Source organism: Somniosus microcephalus, chromosome 7, assembly GCF_052327205.1.
Source record: "Somniosus microcephalus isolate GS21.2 chromosome 7, FLI_Smic_1.0, whole genome shotgun sequence".
Classification (NCBI taxonomy): domain Eukaryota; kingdom Metazoa; phylum Chordata; class Chondrichthyes; order Squaliformes; family Somniosidae; genus Somniosus; species Somniosus microcephalus.
In genome coordinates, this window is record NC_140993.1 from 64,604,006 (window position 1) to 64,625,977 (window position 21,972).

Sequence of the window (21,972 nt, forward strand, 5' to 3'; positions counted from 1 at the left end):
GTTGGACAGGAAGAAAGGGAATGGGTGACCAACAGGCAGAGTACTAGGCGCAGGCAGGTAGTGCAGGGGTCCCCTGTGGACATCCCCCTCTCAAACAGACATACCACTTTGAGTGCTGCTGGGGGGGATGGCTTATCAAAGGAAACCGCAGCAGCCAACTTCCTGGCACCAGGGGTGGCTCTGCTGCACAGCACGGGAGGAAAGAGGGGTACAGCTATAGTAATAGGGGATTCTATTGTAAGGGGAATAGATAGGCGTTTCTGCGGTCGCAAACCAGACTCCAGGATGGTGTGTTGCCTTCCTGGTGCAAGGGTCAAGGATGTCTCAGAGCGGCTGCAGAACATCTTGGAAGGGGAGGGTGAACAGCCAGTTGTCGTGGTGCATATAGGCACCAACGATATAGGTAAAAAGCGGGATGAGGTCCTAAAAGCAGAATATAGGGAGTTAGGAGGTAAATTAAAAAATAGGACCTCAAAGGTAGTAATCTCAGGATTGCTACCAGTGCCACGTGCTAGTCAGAGTAGAAATAGAAGGATATTTCAGATGAATACGTGGCTAGAGGAATGGTGCAACGGGGAGGGATTCAAGTTCCTGGGACATTGGAACCGGTTCTGGGGGAGGTGGGACCAGTTCAAACCGGACGGTTTGCACCTGGGCAGGGCTGGAACCGATGTCCAAGGGGGAGTGTTTGCTAGTGCTCTGGGGGAGGGTTTAAACTAAAATGGCAGGGGGTTGGGAACCTGAGCAGGGAGACAGAGGAAAGGGAAACAAGGATAAAAGCAAAAGATAGGAAGGAGAAAAACAAAAGTGGCAGTCACAGAAATCAACGGTTTAAATCAAACGTGGCCACAGTAAATAATAATTCTAATAGGTCGAAGAGCGTTAAAAAAACAAGCCTGAAGGCTTTGTGTCTTAATGCGAGGAGCATTCGTAATAAGGTGGATGAATTGGCTGCGCAAATAGAGGTAAACGAATATGATTTGATTGGGATTACGGAAACGTGGCTCAAGGATGGCCAAGGCTGGGAACTCAACATCCAGGGGTATTCGATATTCAGGAAAGATAGGCAAAAAGGAAAGGGAGGTGGGGTAGCATTACTGGCTAAAGAAGGGATTAACACAATTGTAAGGAAGGATATTAGCTCTGATGATGTGGAATCTGTATGGGTAGAATTGAGAAATACTAAGGGGCAGAAAACGTTAGTGGGAGTGGTATATAGACCTCCAAACAGTAAGGCGGAGGTTGGGGATGGCATCAAAAGGGAAATTAAAGAAGCATGCAATAAGGGCACAGCAGTCATCATGGGTGACTTTAATCTACATATAGATTGGGCTAACCAAATTAGTGACAATACTGTGGAGGAGGAATTCCTGGAGTGTTTACGGGATGGTTTCCTAGACCAATATGTCTTCATTAAGATAGAGAATGAAGTAGTTGGCTCAGAGACTAGGGTCCTAAATTTAAATAAAGGAAACTACGATGGTCTGAGGAGCGAGTTGGGTAGGATTGATTGGGGAATGTCACTCAAAGGGTTGATGGTGGATAGGCAATGGCAAACATTCAAAGACCGAATGGATAAACTACAGAATTTGTTCATCCCAGTTTGGCATAAAAATAAAACAAAAAAGGTGACTCAACCGTGGTTAACAAGGGAAATTAGGGATAGCATAAGATCTAAGGAGAGGACATATAAATTGGCGAGAAAAAGCAATAATCCTGAGGATTGGGAGCAGTTTAGGATTCAACAAAGGAGGACAAAGGGATTAATTAAGAAGGGGAAAATAGAATATGAGAGTAAGCTTGCAGGGAACATAAAAACTGACTGTAAAAGCTTTTATAGATATGTGAAGAGAAAAAGATTGGTGAAGTCAAGCGTAGGTCCCTTGCAGTCAGAATCAGGGGAATTTATAATGGGGAACAAAGAAATGGCAGACCAACTAAGTACATATTTTGGTTCTGTCTTCACAAAGGAGGACACAAATAATCTCCTAGAGATGCCGGGGAACATAGGGTCTGATGAAAGGGTCGAACTGAAAGACATCAGTATTTGTAGGGAAATGGTGTTAGGAAAATTGATGGGACTGAAGGCCGATAAATCCCCAGGGCCTGATAATCTACATCCTAGGGTACTTAAGGAAGTGGCCCTAGAAATAGTAGATGCATTGCTGGTCATCTTCCAGAACTCGATACACTCTGGAACAGTACCCATGGATTGGAGGGTAGCTAATGTTACCCCATTATTCAAAAAAGGTGGTAGAGAAAAAGCGGGGAATTATAGACTGGTAAGCCTGACATCGGTAGTAGGGAAAATGCTAGAGTCCATTATAAAAGTTGTAATAGCAGAGCACTTGGAAAGCAGTGACAGGATCGGACAAAGTCAACATGGATTTACAAAAGGTAAATCGTGCTTGACTAATCTACTGGAAATTTTTGAGATGTAACTGGTAAAATAGATAAGGGAGAACCGGTGGATGTGGTGTATTTGGACTTTCAGAAGGCTTTCGAGAAGGTCCCGCATAAGTGATTAGCGTGCAAAATTAAGGCACATGGGATTGGGGGCAAGGTATTGACTTGGATAGAAAACTGGTTGGCGGATAGAAAGCAAAGAGTTGGAATAAACGGGTCATTTTCCGAGTGGCAGGCAGTGACTAGTGGGGTACCGCAAGGATCGGTCCTAGGACCCCAGCTGTTCACAATATATATTAATAATCTGGACGAGGGAATTGGATGTAATATCTCCAAATTTGCAGACAACACAAAGCTGGGTGGGAGGGTATGCTGTGAGGAGGATGTCATGAAACTCTAGTACGATTTGGACAGGTTGGGTGATAGTGCATTTGCCATGTTTCTGCCCAATAATGTGGATAAATGTGAGGTTATCCACTTTGGTGGCAAAAACAGGAAGGCAGACTATTATTTGAATGGCAATAGATTGGGAGAAGGGGAAGTGCAAAGAGACCTGGGTGTTCTTGTGCACCAGTCGCTGAAGGTAAGCATGCAGGTGCAGCAGGCGGTTAAGGCAAATGGTATGTTGGCCTTCGTAGTAAAAGGGTTCGAGTACAGGAACAAGGATGTCTTGCTGCAGTTGTACAGGGCCTTGGTGAGACCGCACCTTGAGTATTGTGTGCAGTTTTGGTCGCCTTATCTGAGGAAGGACGTTCTTGCCATGGAAGGAGTGCAGCGAAGATTCACCAGGCTGATATCTGGGATGGCAGGAATGACGTATGAGGAGAGATTGTGTCGATTGGGCTTATACTCACTGGAGTTTAGAAGATTGAGAGGGGATCTCATCGAAACCTATAAAATTCTGTCAGGCCTGGACAGACTAGATGCAGGAAGGATGTTTATGATGGCCGGGGAGTCCAGAACCAGGGGTCATAGTCTAAGGATAAGGGGTAAGCCATTTAGGACTGAAATGAGGAGGAATTTCTTTACCGAGAGAGTGGTGAACCTGTGGAATTCTCTGCCACAGAGGGCAGTGGAGGCCAGTTCATTAAATATATTCAAGAAGGAGTTGGATATATTTCTTAAGGCTAAAGGGATCAAGGGATATGGGGAGAAGGCAGGGACAGGGTACTGAATTTGGATGATCAGCCATGATCTCATTGAATGGCGGAGCAGGCTCGAGGGTCCGAATGGCCTACTCCCGCTCCTATCTTCTATGTTTCTATGCTTCTAAAGGAAGAGTTAAAGATGGTAGGACTGCTCAGGGATAAAGAGGGAGTCTAACTGTGAAGGATGAAGGTATGGCGGAAACACCAAGAACATAGGAACAGGAGTAGGTCATTTAGCCCCTCAAGCCTGTTCCGCCATTCAATAAGATCGTGGCTGATCTGCGACCGAACTCCATATACTTTGGCTCATATCGCTTAATACCTTTGGTTAACAAAAAGCTGTAAATCTCAGATTTAAAATGAACAATTGATCTAGCATCAATTGCCATTTGTGGAAGAGAGTTCCAAACTTCTACCACCCTTTGTGTGTAGAAGTGTTTCCTAATTTCACTCCTGAAAGGTCTGGCTCTAACTTTTAGACTATGCCCCCTAATCCTAGACTCCCCAACCAGCGGAAATAGTTTCTCTCTATCTGCCCTATATGTTTCCCTTAATATCTTGAAAACTTCAATCAACTCACCCCTGAACCTTCTAAATTCCAGGGAATACAACCCTAATCTTTGTAATCTTTCCTTGTACTTTAACCCTTGAGTCCAGATATCAATCTGGTAAACCTTCACTGTACTCCCGCCAAGGCCAATATATCCTTCCTAAGGTGTGGTGCCCAGAACTGCTCACAGTACTCCAGGTGTGGTCTAACCAGGGTTTTGTATAGCTGCAGCATAACTTCAGAAAATGCTGGAAAAACTCAGCAGGTCAGGCAACATCCGTGGAGAGAAAATAGAGTCAACGTTTCGGGTCAAACCCTTTGTCAAGACTGAAGGCCAGGCTGGGAGAGAACAAAAGAGAAGTGAAGAGACATTAAGAGGTATTCAAAATGAGACGAGATGGTGATAGGACTAGTGGAGACAAAAGACGGCTCTAGATTAGGTGTGAAATGCGCTGGCAGAATGGGAGACAGTTGCCATGTGGGAGAGAAAAAAAAAGGGGGGGGGAGGGAAGGGCCAAAACAAAGGTGTGGATAAAAAATAAGTAAAAATGTAATGGGGGCCGAGGTTATGATCTGAAATTGTTGAACTCGATTGTTGAACACTACTCTTTCAGGCAGTGCATTCCAGATCATAATAACTCACTGCGTTAAAAAAAGAATTCTCCTCATCTCACCTCAGGATCTTTTGCCAATTACCTTAAATCTGTGTCCTCTGGTTACTGACCCTTCAGCCAGTGGAAACTGCTTCTACTCTATCAAAACCCATCATGGTTTTGAACACTAATATTTCAAGCAGATGAAGATACAGGGCTATGGGGGAATGCATGGTGCAGTATAATTATTTTATGGATTGCTCTCGAAAAAAGCTGAGCACAGACATGGTGGGCAGAACGGCCTCCTTCTGTGCTGTAAAAAGTTATGGTTGTTGTCACAGCTTGTGATGTAACACTGAATAATATCCCTATTGCAGGTCTCGGTTTTTTCCTAAATATGGTGACTAAGACGAGACAAAAGACCACAAGTCTCATCAATGCACTTCAATATTATTATTAACTACTCAGGATAATGCAATCTCTATGGATTGATTTATGTTAGTACAACATCAAAACACGAGCAGTAATTAAAGAGCAAGTTACAATTCCAAAAGATAAAAGTGGTGACAAAACTGATGATAAAACAGCAAAAATAACAAATGAACATTTTCTATAAATACTCATCGAAAGGGTTAACATTAACTTGCTATAAAAGTTCTGTAGGATACTCAATGCCCTAGAGGATTTTGAAGTAGTATGGAGAGGTACATAGTATATGTTGTCTTCAGCACTCCTTCTACCCTACAAAGGAGCTTTTGTCTTTCAGTTTTAAGTCCTGAGAAACAGTCTCATAACCAAAATGTTAATTTGTCTTTGCTGTTTACAGACGTTGACTGACCTATTGTGTATATCCAGCTTTTCTGCTTTTATTTTGGAAAGGCACAAACAAATCCCTTGTGTCAGATGACATATATCATAGGTTTAATAAAGATGCTTATTAAAGTTTGCAGGGTCTTGAAGTAATCTTTGAGTGAGATGTAGTGCCTTTATGTTAAAAAACAAGAAATCTGACCCAGTCGACCACAAACCGAGCCTAACAAATTTGTACAGTTAATCATATATGTGCATCAAATTCAATCCATTTCTTACCATAATGATTCTCTGTGCGAGTCGTGTCCTAGCCAGAAAATATACTACTCTCAATCTCTTTGGCAGCCGTAGGTTTCTAAAAGAAGAAGGCTGCAGGGTGATGGTGTAAGGAGCCAAAGGCCGCATCGTAGGCTGACGCTCATATCTCTGTTGCCTTGGAACTGACTTGGAGCGAGGCAGCCTCAGGTGGTCAGGGATGTCTTGCACAGCCTCTGCAGGAAGGCGCTTATTAAGGTCAGCAAGCTGGTAGGAAACAGAGAAGTCATGAAAACTGCAACAATGAGTTAGAAATTAGCAGATGTAAAGCTTTTTAAAATGTATTTTCTTATGCTGTCTTCTCTCCACATTAGACAGTCACTTGTTGCAACAGGCTTACAAGCATAACTTAACATTTAAGTTGCATTTTAAGTAATATCTTACCATTTCTGGTGCAAATCCTTGACTGTTATGCCATTTTATTTACTTATCATTTGTTGTTGCTGTTGTTGTTGTTCATACACCAGCCAAGCTATTCTGGCCAAAATACACCAACTATCTAATCCTCTACTTGCCCTATGTTCATCTGCTCTGGCTCCTCTTGGGCAATGTACCAAAGCAGCTGAAATCATATTGCCTACTCAAAGACATCTGAAGATGTATCTCTAACGCATCTATGTAGAGATAACACAGTTTTGACCGGTACAAGAAAGAATTTAAAAGGGCTAATGGAATGTCGGCCTTTATCTCAATAGGGCTGGAATACAAGTTATGTTACAGCTGTACAGAGTTCTGGTTAGACCCCATCTGGAGTAATGCATTCAGTTCTGGATACCGCACTGCAGGAAGAATATATTGGCCTTGGAGGGGGTGCAGCGCAGATTCACCAGAATGATACCGGGGCTAAAAGGGTTAAATTATGACAGGTTGCATTGAGTAGGCTTGTATTTTTTTGAAGTATTTAAGATGATTAAGGGATTTGATAGGGTAGATAGAAACTGTTTCCTCTGATGAGAGTCCAGAACAAGGAATTATAATCTTAAAATTAGAGATAGGCTGTTCAAGGGTGATGTCAGAAAGCACTTCTGCACACAAAGAGTAGTGGAAATCTGGAACTCTCTCCCCCCAAAAAGCTGGAGGCTAGGTCAATTAAAATGTTCAAAACTGTGATTGACAGATTTTTGTTAGGCAAGGGTATTAAGGGTTACAGAACCAAGGCAGGTAGATGGAGTTAAGATTCAGATCAGCCATGATTTAACTGAATGGTGGAACAAGCTTGAAGGGCTGAATGGCCTATTCCTATGTTCCTTGTTCAGGAGGGTGGTGAAGGTAGCTTCCACTTGGAAATTCCTCACAGTGATGCAGTTGAGATGAAGAATATATGGAGAGTCAAAGACCCAAACTTGCATTCAGTCAATCCCCACAATGTGCACTAGTGACCTAGCCTGCTGCACCACAGGGGAATGTACATAAAGGAAATTAAGACTACTAATTGTATAATGCCTTTCAAAAATTACTCCAAATGCTTCATATACAATTAATTACTCAGAAGTGCATTGACTTATGTAGACAGACACGATAACCACTTTGCACGCAGGGAGAAGCAATGAAAGAATAGCCAGTTCATTTGTTTTTATTGGTGGTGGTTGAGGGAGGAATGTTGTCCAGGACACCAGGACAATTCCCTGCTCTTCATCGAATAGTGTCATTGGTACTTTAATGCTCAGCTCAACCACAAAGGCACAACCTTGGTTTAACATCTCATCCAAAGGACAACATCTCTGACAATGCATCACTCCTCTTAGTATGGCACTGGAATGTCAACACTGATTATGTGCTCAAGTCCAGGAGTGGTCTTTAAACCCACAATCTCCTACCTCAGAGGCAATCTTTCCAGCAACGGAACTAAGCTGACACTCTATAGCACCAGAGTGAAAATAAATTTGAATCAGAGTATGCCAGGGTCATCTTACCTCCATGCGGCGGATATCGATGGACAACACCGTTGTGAAGAAAAACATCTGCAGAAAGAAATCGGAAACGAGTCCAACCACAGCAAACAGGCAAAATTCCTGTTAAGAATTGGGTGGGTGGAAAAGGGGCAAATGGGGAAGATACACAGAACAAAACAAAAAGGAAAAGTTTAATACACGGCACAGCTTTTAGAAAATACATAAAATGATAAGACATGAACAAAGTTGAATTAGGAGAAGGAACGCAAACACATTAAGCAGTAAAATTAAGGCAGGATATATTCTCAATAAGCTACTTGATGCGCCATCAATTACTCAAAAGACTGAGGTTAAGCGAGTAACAACCAGGCTTTTATTAACTAAAGAATGAAGGTCTTGTCTCGAGTGGTCGACCCGTCCAGAATACTAAGGGACTGGGAGGTAGTCACTTATATACCTGGAATAGTGGGAGGAGTCAGCCGAGGCATGTCCAGACCTGTACCTAGTGGAATACACATACACATACAGACAGGTATGACAGTGGTTTACCACACTACTGTAATTATATTCTAACGGAACGATCACACCCAAAACCCGTCCTTTGTCTTTACACGTTAACAAACCCAGTGTATTTCTAGCATTTTCTATTTTTATTTCAGATGTTATCTATGCAAATACATAGTACTAGTTTAATTGGGCTTATTTTAGTTTGTGCTATTTAAAAATATATATTTTCTAAACCCGAGATAGCACCAAACAGCTTGGAAATCAATTTTACTGCATCAGTACAGGTAGACTATCCTTTATCCGAAAACCTCGGGACCAGCCGAGTTTCGGATAAAGGAGAATTTCGGATTTCGGAAGGTGGGTCGGCGGGGGGTCGTGCGCACGACTTACGCTGACGCTCAGCGTAAGTCAGTCGGGGTCGGCGGGGGGGTCGGCGGTTGTCGGGGCTGGCGGGGTCGGCGGTTGTCGGGGCCGGCGGGGGGGATCGGCGGTTGTCGGGGCTGGCGGGGTCCGCGGGGGGGGGGGGGGGGTCGGCGGTTGTCGGGGCTGGCGGGGTCGGCGGTTGTCGGGGCCGGCGGGGGGGGTCGGCGGTTGTCGGGGCCGGCGGGGTCCGCGGGGGGGATCGGCGGTTGTCGGGGCCGGCGGGGTCCGCGGGGGGGGTCGGCGGTTGTCGGGGTCGGCGGTTGTCGGGGCCGGCGGGGTCGTGCGCACGACTTACCCTTTATCCGAACTTCCGAAACCGGAACCCTCTAAAAACCGAAGGTTTTTTCGTTCGTACGCACGACTTACGCTGAACGAAAAAACCTTCGGTTTTTAGAGGGTTTCGGTTTTCGGAAGTCCGGATAAAGGGTAGTCTACCTGTACTTTCAAATGGAAAACAAACCAACATCTCACAAAACATTTATGTCACAGCAACAGTACTAAGTTTATTTCCCCTCCCACAACATGATATAATTTAGCATCTTCTCATTCTATTTCCAATTATGCATTTCAAAGATTAGACGTCCTTCTTCAATTTCCAAAACCACTTCATCTGGTTTATGATTACGCTATTTGGGGTATTCTATAGGCCTCCAAATAGTGAGAGGGAGGTAGAGGAGCAAATCTGCAGGGAAATCGCAGAGATATAGGCCTAGAAATTGGGTTGGGGCGCCAAAGTGGCGCAAAAGTCGCCTGAGCGCAGGACTTAGCGCCGCGATCGGAGTGATACCGATCGCCAGAAATTCAGTTTCAGTGCCCCTCGAGGGACACGGGGCGAGGCTCTCCGCGTCCCTCTTCGGGCGCTGAAACTGATTATTGCAGCGCAACGTGCCGCAGCGCCACATGCTGCGGCACGGCACGCTGCGGTACTGCAGGCCTTCCTCCCACTGTTAAGGGGGAGGTGCCTGCAACAGCGCGATCCCCGCTCGCGAGTGCTGGCAAATGAGCCCGGCACCAAGGAGAAGTGCCGGGCTCTCGGGAAACAGCCGGCAATGCCACGGGGGGGGGGGGGTGGGGGTGGTTAGGAGGCCGGGGACGGAGGTGCTGGCAGGCGGCCGCCGAAAAAGCGGCCGCCCCGCACCTCCACCTTAACTTGCGCCGCTGCCGGCACAGTAAAGCCCCGTGAACCGGGCGCGGGTAGCGAACGGCACAACTGCGCAGTTCGCTACCAAATATCGCGAATGGGGCACGAATGGGGCGCTGCGCACACCGATGACGTCATCGGTGGCGGCGCAGTGCAAATGCCTAACGCCACCATTAGCGCCCCTACTGAATATCGCGGGAGACGCAGCCAGTGGCGCTACAGCCACTGACTGCCTCTTTAGGCGCTAACAGGTGGCGCTACTCACCCAATTTCTCCCCCATAGAGTGGTGCTATTGGGGGACTTTAATTAACCAAATATCGATTGGGATAATGCTCGGGTAAAGGGAAAGGGGAGGAATTTCTGAAATGTGTTCAGGAGAATTTCCTTGACCAGTATGTTCTTGGCCCAACTAGGAAGGAGGCATTGCTGAATCTGGTGCTGGGAAATGAGGTGGGCCAGATCGACCAAGTGTCTGTGGGAAAATACTTGGGGCTCGATTTTAATAGCCTTGAGGAGGCGGGTCCGTTGGGAAAAATGGCTTCAGACACCCAACCAGCCTCTATCCCGGCCCCACCCGATTTTCATGAGTGTCTGTTTAGCCGCTCCCAAACTGACTCGTCTCCAACCGGTGGGACAGGTAGTTAAGGCAGTTAACAGCCTGTTAACTGCCTTGCTAATCCTATTTTTATACTGGTTTCCCATTTTCCTGCTTCTGGCTCCTAATTCCCGACTAGTCAGAAACAGGCCAGGTTCAAGGAGACGAGATGCTGGAGGACATGATTTGTATGCATTGGTGGAGCGCTTTTAAAAGCGCCCCTGAAACATGGCTGACATTCAAATGCAACAACTTTGCTGTTGTAGGTATGGGATAACATTCTGCACATCTACTGATGACTGTTCAAGCTGACACCCATCTACAGTGTGTCATGAATGGAATAATTTCAGGTCACTTCGACTGTACGCTTGCAAGATTGTTGCCTCAAATGAAATCTACAGCAAGGGGATGAGGAACATTTATGCCCTCTCATCCTGGTCCTCATAATCGGGGGAGTAGCAGCTGTGTGGCTCAGCACAGATCTTCCTGGGAAGAGGAGTAGGAGGAGGACGGGGGGAACCTTGCATGCCCTGTTGTGACCAATGCAGCATCCCTCCAGTTCACTGCTGCCCGTCAACCAGGGTATGCACACTGCCATGCCACATTAGCATAAGCTTACTCTTCAACCATAGGTGACCACCATATGGTTCTGTAATTGCAGGCGGCACTTGTCCAATGTCATACTTCATCTCTGCTATACCCTGTTATTTCCTATCACTTTGACCATCAGCATTACAAATGCAAGTCGCACTGAGCCATCAATGCGCTTTTGCCATTTCCCATAACACGTAGAAACATAGAAGATAGGAGCAAGAGTAGGCCATTCGGCCCCTCGAGCCTGCTCCGCCATTTAATGAGATCATGGCTGATCATCCAAATTCAGTATCCTGACCCTGCGTTCTCCCCATACCCCTTGATCCCTTTAGCCTTAAGAAATATATCTAACTCCTTCTTGAATATATTTAATGAATTGGCCTCCACTTCCCTATGTGGTAGAGAATTCTACAGGTTCACCACTCTCTGGGTGAAGAAATTCCTCCTCATCTCTGTCCTAAATGGCTTACCCCTTATCTTTAGACTGTGACCCCTGGTTCTGGACTCCCCCTTCCTGTATCTAGTCTGTCTAGTCCTGTGAGAATTTTATAAGTTTCAATGAGATCCTCTCTCATTCTTCTAAACTCCAGTGAATATAAGCCCAATCGACCTAATCTCTCCTCATACGTCATTCCTGCCATCCCAGGTATCAGTCTGGTGAATCTTCGCTGCACTCCCTCCATGGCAATAACATCCTTCCTCAGATAAGGCGACCAAAACTGCACATAATACTCAAGATGCGGTCTCACCAAGGCCCTGTACAACTGCAGCAAGACATCCTTCCTCCTGTACTCGAATCCTCTCGCTATGAAGGCCAACATACCATTTGCCTTCTTAACCGCCTGCTGCACCTGCATGCTTACCTTCAGCGACTGGTGCACAAGGACACTCAGGTCTCGTTGCACTTCCCCTTCTTCCAATCTATTGCCGTTCAGATAATAATCTGCCTTCCTGTTTTTGCCACCAAAGTGGATAACCTCGCATTTATCCACATTATACTGCATCGGCCATGCATCTGCCCAATCACCCAACCTGTCCAAATCATACTGGAGTTTCTCGGCATCCTCCTCAGAGCACACATGCCGACTCAGCTTTGTGTCGTCTGCAAACTTGGAGATATTACATCTAGTTCCCTCGTCTAGATCATTAATATATATTGTGAATAGCTGGGGTCCTAGCACCGATCCCTGCGGTACCCCACTAGTCACTGCCTGCCACTCGGAAAAACACCCGTTTATTCCAACTCTTTGCTTCCTGCCTGCCAACCAGTTCTCTATCCAAGTCAGTACCTTACCCCAATCCCATGTGCTTTAACTTTACACGCTAATCTCTTATGCGGGACCTTATCTAAAGCCTTCTGAAAGTCCAAATACACCACATCCACTGGTTCTCCCTTATCTATTCTACCAGTTACATCCTCAAAAAATTCCAGTAGATCAGTCAAGCACGATTTACCTTTTGTAAATCCATGTTGACTTTGTCCGATCCTGTCACTGTTTTCCAAGTGCTCTGCTATTACATCTTTTATAATGGACTCTAGCATTTTCCCCACTACTGATGTCAGGCTTACCGGTCTATAATTCACCGTTTTCTCTCCACCACCTTTTTTGAATAGTGGGGTTACATTAGCTACCCTCCAATCCATGGGAACTGTTCCAGAGTCTATAGAATTTTGGAAGATGACCAGCAATGCATCTACTATTTCTAGGGCCACTTCCTTAAATACCCTAGGATGTAGATTATCAGGCCCTGGGGATTTATCAGCCTTCAATCCCGTCAATTTCCCTAACCCCATTTCCCTACAAATACTGATTTCATTCAGTTCCTCCCTCTCATTAGACCCTATGTTCCCCGACATCTCTAGACCCTATGTTCCCCAACATCTCTTGGAGGTTATTTGTGTCCTCCTTTGTGAAGAAAGAACCGAAGTATTTAATTGGTCTGCCATTTCTTTGTTCCCCATTATAAATTCCCCTGATTCTGATTAAAGGGACCTAAGCGTGACTTCACCAATCTTTTTCTCTTCACATATCTATAGAAGCTTTCACAGTCAGTTTTTATGTTCCCTGCAAGCTTACTCTCATACTCTATTTCCCCCCTCTTAATTAATCCCTTTGTCCTCCAAATCCTCAGGTTTGCTGCTTTTTCTGGCCAATTTAAATGTCCTCTCCTTGGATCTTATGCTATCCATAATTTCCCTGGTTAGCCACGGTTGAGTCACCTTTTTTGTTTTATTTTTATGCCAAACAGGGATGAACAAATTCTGTAGTTCATCCATACGATCTTTAAATGTTTGCCATTGCCTATCCACCATCAATCCTTTAAGTAACGTTCCCCAATCCATCCTAGCCAACTCATGCCTCATACCATCGTAGTTTCCTTTATTTAAATTCAGGACCCTAGTCTCGGAGTCAAATACTTCACTCTCCATCTTAATGAAGAATTCTATCATATTATGATCGCTCCTCCCCAAGGGGCCTCGCACAAGATTGCTAATTAATCCTTTCTCATTACATAATATCCAGTCTAAGATGGCCTGATCTCTAGTTGGTTCCTCGACATATTGGTCCAGGAAACCATCCCGTATACACTCCAGGAATTCCTCCTCCACAGTATTGTTACTAATTTGGTTAGCCCAATCTATATGTAGATTAAAGTCACCCATGATAACTGCTGTGCCCTTATTGCACGCGTCTCTAATTTCCCATTTAATGCCATCTCCAACCTCAGCATTACTGTTTGGGGGTCTGTATACAACTCCCACTAATGTTTTCTGCCCCTTCGTATCATAAGATTTAGATTAGCAATGGAGAGGAGCAAGGAATAATCTAGAGTGAAACTTCTAAACTGGAATAGGGCTAACTTCAACGGGATGCGAAAAGAGCTAGCCAGGGTAAAATGGAACCAAAGACTGACAGGAAAAACTGTAATGGAACAATGGGTGAGCTTTAAGGAGGAGATGTTCCAAGTACAGGCTAGGTACATTCCAACAAGAGCGAAGGGTAAGAGAACCAAAGCAAGGGCTCCTTGGATGACGAGGGAGGTAGAGCAGATGATGAAACAAAAAAAGAGGGTGTATAATGCATGTCAGGTGAATTATTCAAGGGAGAGCCAGATCAAGTGCTTTGTATCATGAAATAAAAAGAGGAAATGCTGGAAATACTCAGCAGGTCAGGCAGCATGTGGAGAGAGAAACAGGGTTAACGTTTCAGTTCGATGACCCTTTGTCAGAACTGGAAAAAGTTGGAGATGGAACAGGTTTTTAAGCAAGTGTCAGGACAAGGAAAGGGGGGAGGGGAGGACAGAACAAAAGGGAAGGTCTGTGATAGGATGGAAGGCAGGAGAGATTAAGAGACAAAAGGGATGATGGTGCAAGACAAAAGGAGATGGTAATGGGACAAGGTATAAACAAAAGATGACTCTAGATGAAGTATAAATGGCAATGGCAGAATATTCGACAGCTGCCATGTGACAGAAAAAAAAATGAAATGAAAAATAAGACAGGGGCAGAGGTTATGGTCTGAAATTGTTGAACTTGATGTTGAGTCCAGAAGGCTGTAAAGTGCCTAATCAAAAGCTGAGGTGCTGTTCCTCGAGCTTACGTTGAGCTTCATTGGAACAGTGTAAGAGGCCGAGGACGGAGAGGTTAGAGTGGGAATGGGCGGTGAATTAAAGTGACAGGCGACCGGAAGCTCGGGGTCACCCTTCCGGACTGAACGGCGGTGTTCCGCAAAGCGGTCACCCAATCTGCGTTTGGTCTCCCCGATGTAGAGGAGACCGCATCATGAGCAGCGAATACAGTATACTAAATTGCAAGAAGTACAAGTAAATCGCTGTTTCACCTGCAAGGAATACTTTGCATCGGTGCTTACTAAGGAGGTGGATGCTGACAAAATATCTGTAGCAGTGGAAAAGGTAGAAGCAATGGAAGGGGTGAAAATTGATAGACAGGATGTACTAGAAAGGATGGGTATGCTTAGAGTGGATAAGACGCCTGGTCCAGATGGCTTGCATCCCAGATTGCTAAGGGAATTGGGAGAGGAGATAGCGGAAGGGCTTGCCATAATTTTCCAATCTTCCCTAGATTCGGGGGAGGTGCCGGAGGATTGGAAAATGGCAAATGTGACACCATTGTTCAAGAAAGGATGTAAGGACAATCCTAGTAACTACAGGCTGGTCAGTGTAACATCAGTGGTGGGTAAAGTTTTAGAAACAATAATCAAGGAAAAAATGAACGGGCACTTGGAGAGATTTAAGCTAATTAAGGAGCGCTAACACGGATTCGTAAAAGGCAGATCATGTTTGACTAATCTAATTGAATTTTTTGATGAAGTAACAGGGAGGATCGATAAAGGGAATGCAATGGATGTTCTCTACATGGATTTTAGGAAGGCGTTTGACAAAGTACCACATAGAAGGCTGGTTAACAAAATTGAGGCTCATGGAATAGGTGGGTCAGTGGCAGCTTGGATAAGGAATTGGCTTAAGGACAGAAAACAGCGAGTTGTGGTAAATGGCTGTTTTTCAGACTGGAGGATGGTAGACAGTGGTGTTCCCCATGGGTCAGTGCTGGGGCCACTGCTGCTTTTTTTGATATATATAAATGACCTGGATATTGGAATACAGAGTAGAATTTCTAAATTTGCTGATGACACCAAACTTGGGGGTGTGGCAAACAGTGAGGATGATACCAATCGACTGCAACAGGACATAGAAAGGCTAGCAGAATGGCAGACAAGTGGCAGATGGAATTTAATAGAGAAGTGTGAGGTGATGTATTTTGGCAGAAGGAACAGGGAGAGGCAATATACACTTAATGGCACAGTTTTAAAGAGTGTGCAGAGACAGAGGGACCTGGGAGTTAATGTGCATAGGTCCCTGAAGGTGGCAGGACATACTGAGAGAGTGGTTAGCAAAGCACATGGGTCCTTGGGTTTCATAAATAGAGGTATTGAGTACAAAAGTAGAGAAGTTATGCTGAATCTTTATAAAGCGCTGGTTAGGCCACAACTGGAGTATTGCGACCAGTTCTGGTCACCACACTTTAGGAAGGTTGCGAAGGTCCTCGAGAGGGTGCAGAGGAGACTTACCAGAATGGTTCCGGGGATGGGGGATCTTAGCTACAAGGACAGGTTGGAGAAGCTCGATTTGTTTTCATTAGAGTAAAGGAGGTTGAGGGGTGATTTGATAGAAGTGTACAAGATTATGACGGGTTTGGATAGGCTAGACAGGGAAAGGCTGTTCCCACTAGTGGATGGTACAAGGACTAGGGGACACAGAGTTAAGGTTTTGGGCAAGAGATACAGGGGGGATGTGAGGAAAAACGTTTTAACGCAGCGAATGGTGAGGACCTGGAACTCGCTGCCGATGGAAGTGGTGGAAGCGGACACACTCATTGTTTTCAAGGGGAGACTGGATAGGCACTTGAGGGAAATAAATTTGCAGGGCTACGGGGATAGAGCGGGGGAATGGGACTGACTCGATTGCTCTGCAGAGCGCCGGCACGGACTCGATGGCCCGAATGGCCTCCTTCTGTGCCGTTATGACTCTATGTCTGCGATTTTGTCGGCGCTCAGAGAGGCGGGCCAGAGGTTAAAGTGCTACTGATTGACGGCGGGTCCCGAACCTGCCGTCATCCCGCCTCCAAACAGCTTTCCCAAGTGTCGGGTCCCCGATTTGCGAATGGACCCGACACCTAGCAGCGGGAAACGGATTAAAGGCAATTATCTGCCTATTAACAGGTACTTGTCAGAAGTTTTCAGCCTGTTTTTGGATTTTCCCGCTTCTGGGTCGGGTTTCCCGACGTCCAGACATCACGCCAGGTGTGAGTCTGGTGTAATGTTTGTGAAAAGATGACAGCTGCAGAAGTGGTGTGAAGGATGCAATGTTGCACATGTTGAGTTTCAGAGCAAAGAAATGTTGGTTACTGCATTTTTTAAACATTTACAGATTTCTTTAGCTTACAAGTTTTTAAATCCAACTATATGTCCACTGCCACCTCATTGGGAGAACCTCGCTCACCAGTGACAGATCGCTTCTGCCATCTCACCTGCAGCTGCCATCTATTCCAGCATATGGAGGGAGTCATTGGAGAACCTGGGTATAAGAGTTCACCTTTGTGCAGTGATTGTCAGTGTATTCAGCACCTCAATGCTGTCAAACACTGAGAAATCAACTGTCAAAATAAAATTGTGCATGGTCCCTTTAAGGAAACCGGGCGATGATGTGTCATCAGACCCGCTTCCTGTTAATTGGCCGGTAAGCCCGCAGGGCAGGATTAACAAGGTCAATCAAGGGAAAATCACGTCTGTGGAGCGGAGGCAGCTGGGGGCGGGACTGGAAGCCGGAAACCAGCTGTCCCACACCCATCCCGACACCGCTGACAAAATCGCGGCCTATGACTCTAGTCTGTATTGAATTTTTAACTTGTATTCTTTATTGTTAGAAGCAATACCCGAGAGGTTAAAAATCCAGTCACACAAAGTACTTCTCAAACAGCATGAGCTCCGAGACCAGATAGGCTAGCTGCAGTAGGCCTCACGAGGTGCAATTATTAGGTAAAACAGGGGGTTTAAGGTGCTAATTGGGTTAAATGGCTCCAGATATCACATTAGATAGCAAGCACAGTATGTCATTGTCAAAGATTGGATATACATTTAATATTGATATAGGAAATTTAGCCATCTGTTTCAATATATACACTTACACCGTCCCCGTTTATCCTGAACAGCCAATATTGGGAAAATGCCACTATCCATTTTTGCATTACCACAAGCATCAATTACAAAAGTGCCGCTTCAACTGTATTAAGCGGGCTGGCTATTTCGGGGGCAATTCATGCAGCTGTTCAGGGTCACCTTCTGTTTGTCCCGATTCAGTCATTCGCCCTACAGCACTGTTTTAATATATTTGAATCACCCCCCTTATTAAACTTTTAATTTCAGAAAGATATGCACAAAACATAGTGGCAGCAGTTCAGAAAATTTGAAATTGACAAGGGCAGTCCATAGGCAGAAACCGCCACAGTCTAACTGTAATTATAAAAGAAGCTGATGATTATATGAACGAAGAAAGATATAAATTTAGCAAACTTCACATTTCACTTTGCTTTTAAATCAATAAATTGTCATTTTTATTATTTAAAGTGGTTCCGCTGAGTGGAATTAAAACCATGAAGCATATGTTTTGTGATTACATTAGCACAAGAAAGCAGCAGCAACTCAATATTTTCTGTTTAGGGCTTTTCCCCTCTTAAAAGACATTATTAGGGACTATGGTGGATTTACCATCCACTGTGTATAGCAGGAAAATCATGTTAGAACAAATGCATCCGCTATACAGAATCAATGAATCTTACAGCACAGAAGGAGGCCATTCGGCCTGTCGTGCTTGTGCCGGCTCTTTCAGGTAGTGCATTCCAGATTTTAACAACCCTCTGTGTGAAAAAAATTCTCCTCATTTCCCCTCTACTTCTTTAGTCAATTATTTTAAATCTATGACCTTGCCAGTGGAAACAGTTTCTCGCTACTTGCTCTATCAAAACCTCTCATAATTTTGAATACCTTATTAGGTCTCTCCTTAACCTCTCTGTTCTAAGGAACACAATCCCAGCTTCTCCAATCTCTCCACGTCTCTCCCTTATCCCTGGTATCATCCTGGTACTCTCTCCAAGGCCTTGACATCCTTACTAAAGTGTGGTGCACGGAATTGTACACAATATTCCAGCTGAGGCCTAACTAGTAATTTGTAAAGGTTCAGCATGACTTCCTTGTTTTGGTATTTAATGCCCCTATTTACAAAGCCAAGTATCCCATATGCTTTCTTAACTGCCTTAACAACTTGCTCTTCCACCTTCATAGATTTGTGAATATGCACTCCCAAATCTCTTTGCTCTTGCACCCCCTCAAAAAAGTACCATTTAGATTATGCTGCCTCTCCATGTTGTTCCTTCCAAAGTCCATCTCTTCACACTTATCTGCATTAACTTGCATCTGCCATGCGTCTGCCCATTTCACCAGTCTGTATATGTCCTCCTTAAGACTGCCACTATCCTGTTCACTATTTACTACGTTGCCAAGTTTTGTATCATCTGCGAACTTCGAAATTGTACTTACTACACCCAAGTCCAGTCATTTATATATGAAAAGAAAAGTAATGGTTCCAATATCGAGCCCTGGGGGACCCCACTGCATACTTCTCTTCGGTCAGAAAAATATCCATTCACCACTACTCTAGCTACTATCCCTTAGCCAATTATGTACCCAAGTTACCGTCGTCCCTTTAATCCCGTATGCTTCTATTTTCCGAATAAGTCCATTACGTGGTACTTTATCAAATACCTTTTGAACGTCCATATATACATCTACTGCACTACTTTCATCAACTCCCAGTTACTTCGTCAAATAACTCAATTAGGTTAGTTCATACAGCCTTTCTAGTGCCTCCTCTTTATCAATTCTTATCTCATCCAGTATCTCCACTACCTCCTCTTTCACTATGACTTTGGCAGCATCTTATTCCTTGGTGAAGTACTCATTTAGTACCTCAGCCTGCATGCGTAGGCCTCCTTTTTGGTCCCTAATCGGCCCCACCCCTTCTCTTACTACCTGTTTATTATTTATATGTCTATAGAAGACTTTTGAATTTCCTTTTATGTTGGCTGCCAATCTAACTTCATACTCTCTCTTTGTCCCTCTTATTTTCGTTTTCACTTCCCCTCTGAACTTTCTATATTCAGCCTGATTCTCACTTGTATTCTCAATCTGACATCTGTCATACACGCTCTTTTTCTGGTTCATCTAACTCTCTCTCTCTCATCCAGGGAGCTCTGGCTTTAGTTCCCCCTAGTGGGAATGTACCTCGACTGTACCCGAACCATCTCCTCTTTAAAGGCAGCGCATTGTTCGATGATAGTTTTGCCTGCCAATCTTTGATTCCAATTTACCTGGGCCAGATCCGTTATTAACCCACTGAAATTTGCCTTCTTCCAATTAAGTATTTTTACTCTAGATTGCTGTGTGTCCTTTTCCATAGCTAGTCTAAACCTTATGATACTATGATCACTATTCCCTAAATGTTCCTCTACTGACACTTGCTCCACTTGACCCAGCTCATTCCGCAGAAGCAGATCCAGCAATGCCTCCTGCCTCGTTGGGATGGAAATGTACTGATCGAGAAAGTTCTCCTGAACACACTTCAGAAATTCTTCCCCATCTCTGCCCTTCACACGCACATTGTGGAGTTAAGCATGCGGGGAAACCTGGACTTCCGGGTTTCCCACACTCTACCGGGCACCCCCCACTCCTGGCGGGTGTAAACGTAAACATTGTGGACAATATTTCCAACATTGTAACCTCATCATTTCTATCTATGAAGCACACATATTCTACACTTCAAATGCACAGACAGTCACCTGCAATGGTGTATGTGTATCTCCAGCAACTGTAGCACAATATAGAATAGACTTTTCAAAAATATATGACTTTTTAAAATTCCAGGTCAACCAATGTGGTGTGCCAATAACACATGCAAACAAGGAAGGTCTGAGCCCTGGTCTGTACTGAGTTAGTCCATTAAAGTTGGAGTGCTATAATTGGTCTGTGGTCCTGGAGGGAGAGGAAATTAGCAACGGCCATGTACCTGGTTCAACAGTCCACATGGCATACATACAGAGCACACTACAAGCAGCTACACATCGGTAAATGGATGGTGGCTACTAAGCAGCGGTATATGTGACTACGTAATATGAAGTATACATATTTTATAAAAAGGACTCATCTTCTCTAGCCCCTCCCCATTTTTCACATCTCCTCTCTCCTTAAGGTGCTAACTCGAGGTGGAGTATGGTTTCAGAGCACCAAGTCCCTGGCACAATACCCAAATGGCTAATCTTCACGTCTGAGCTCCAATCACAACCTACAAAATCAACAGAAGATTGGTCCTGATATTCTTCCTGGTGTATAAAGTTCAGTATGACACTCAATGGGCCACTACGGAGTCAAGATTAACTTTTAAATGAAAATCGCTTTCCAAATCTTACACATTCAAGTATTTTTATTCTGTATCAAAACAGTTTCACCTAAACATGATGACAAGTCACAAGAAATACCTGAATAGCCGGAACCAGGGTAAAGTAACCAATCAGTATGATAACGAGTTCAGTAGCCATGTTCTTCATAATGGACCAACTTTCATTGCTCAAACCTAGACAATTATAAATTACAGACTTATTAACAAAATTTTAAGGATATAGAAATCCACCTAAAAGTACTTTATATCAGTTGAGTACACCTAACTATTATATCCATAAATTCGGTAATTGATGTTTTTCCCCCGGTACTGAATTTGCAACCCACAGATCATGAGTTCGCAAGCTGTGAAAATGAATTTAATTAATCTGGTAATATGTGGGCTGGGACCAGAAGAAAAAATAAACATGAAAACCGTGGGATTGTCAAAAAAAAAACAACAGGTCTACTAGTGTCCTTCAGAGAAGGTAAACTGCCACGATTACCTCATCCCATCTACATGTGACCCTAATCCCACAATACATTGGTTGGCTCTGACGTCACTTTGCAAACCACTCAGTTGTAACAACATCACATCAAGACAGCCCACCACCAACTTTTCAGGGCAACTAGAGATGGGCAATAAATGCTGTCTTGCCAGTATCATCCACCTCCCAAGAACAAATTAATTTAAAAAAATCAGTATTCCAACACTTATTTAAAATCACAAGATATATACCAATGCGGGGAGGGGGGGTCTTCAGCCCATTCGATTTAATACTTCCAGAATGCTATACCAAATATCTTCTCATTACAGCATCTAGCTGTTTATTAAATAAGTCGCGTCATGACCTCTACCATGATCACCCAAATCACACAAAACAATCCAATGGGAAAATATCATCAGGTAAAGTTGAATCGCTAATACATTTATTTAAAAAGGATGATTTGTTTAGTTACAATAAGTCTAACAACGGACCTTTAATTAAT

At 44.3% G+C, this 21,972-nt stretch overlaps 1 protein-coding gene across 3 annotated transcripts in view; it reads right to left on the reverse strand.

Annotated features, from left to right (window-relative positions):
- Positions 1 to 21,972, reverse strand: part of scap (SREBF chaperone) — a 297,372-nt gene that overhangs the window by 86,407 nt on the left and 188,993 nt on the right. For all 3 annotated transcript variants that reach the window (XM_085992515.1, XM_085992516.1, XM_085992517.1), the window contains 3 exons: positions 21,084 to 21,178; positions 7,736 to 7,834; positions 5,787 to 6,029 (listed from right to left, as the gene is read on the reverse strand). In XM_085992515.1, coding sequence (XP_085848641.1) covers positions 5,787 to 6,029; positions 7,736 to 7,834; positions 21,084 to 21,178 — 437 coding nt within the window. The remainder of the gene's footprint in view (positions 1 to 5,786; positions 6,030 to 7,735; positions 7,835 to 21,083; positions 21,179 to 21,972) is intronic.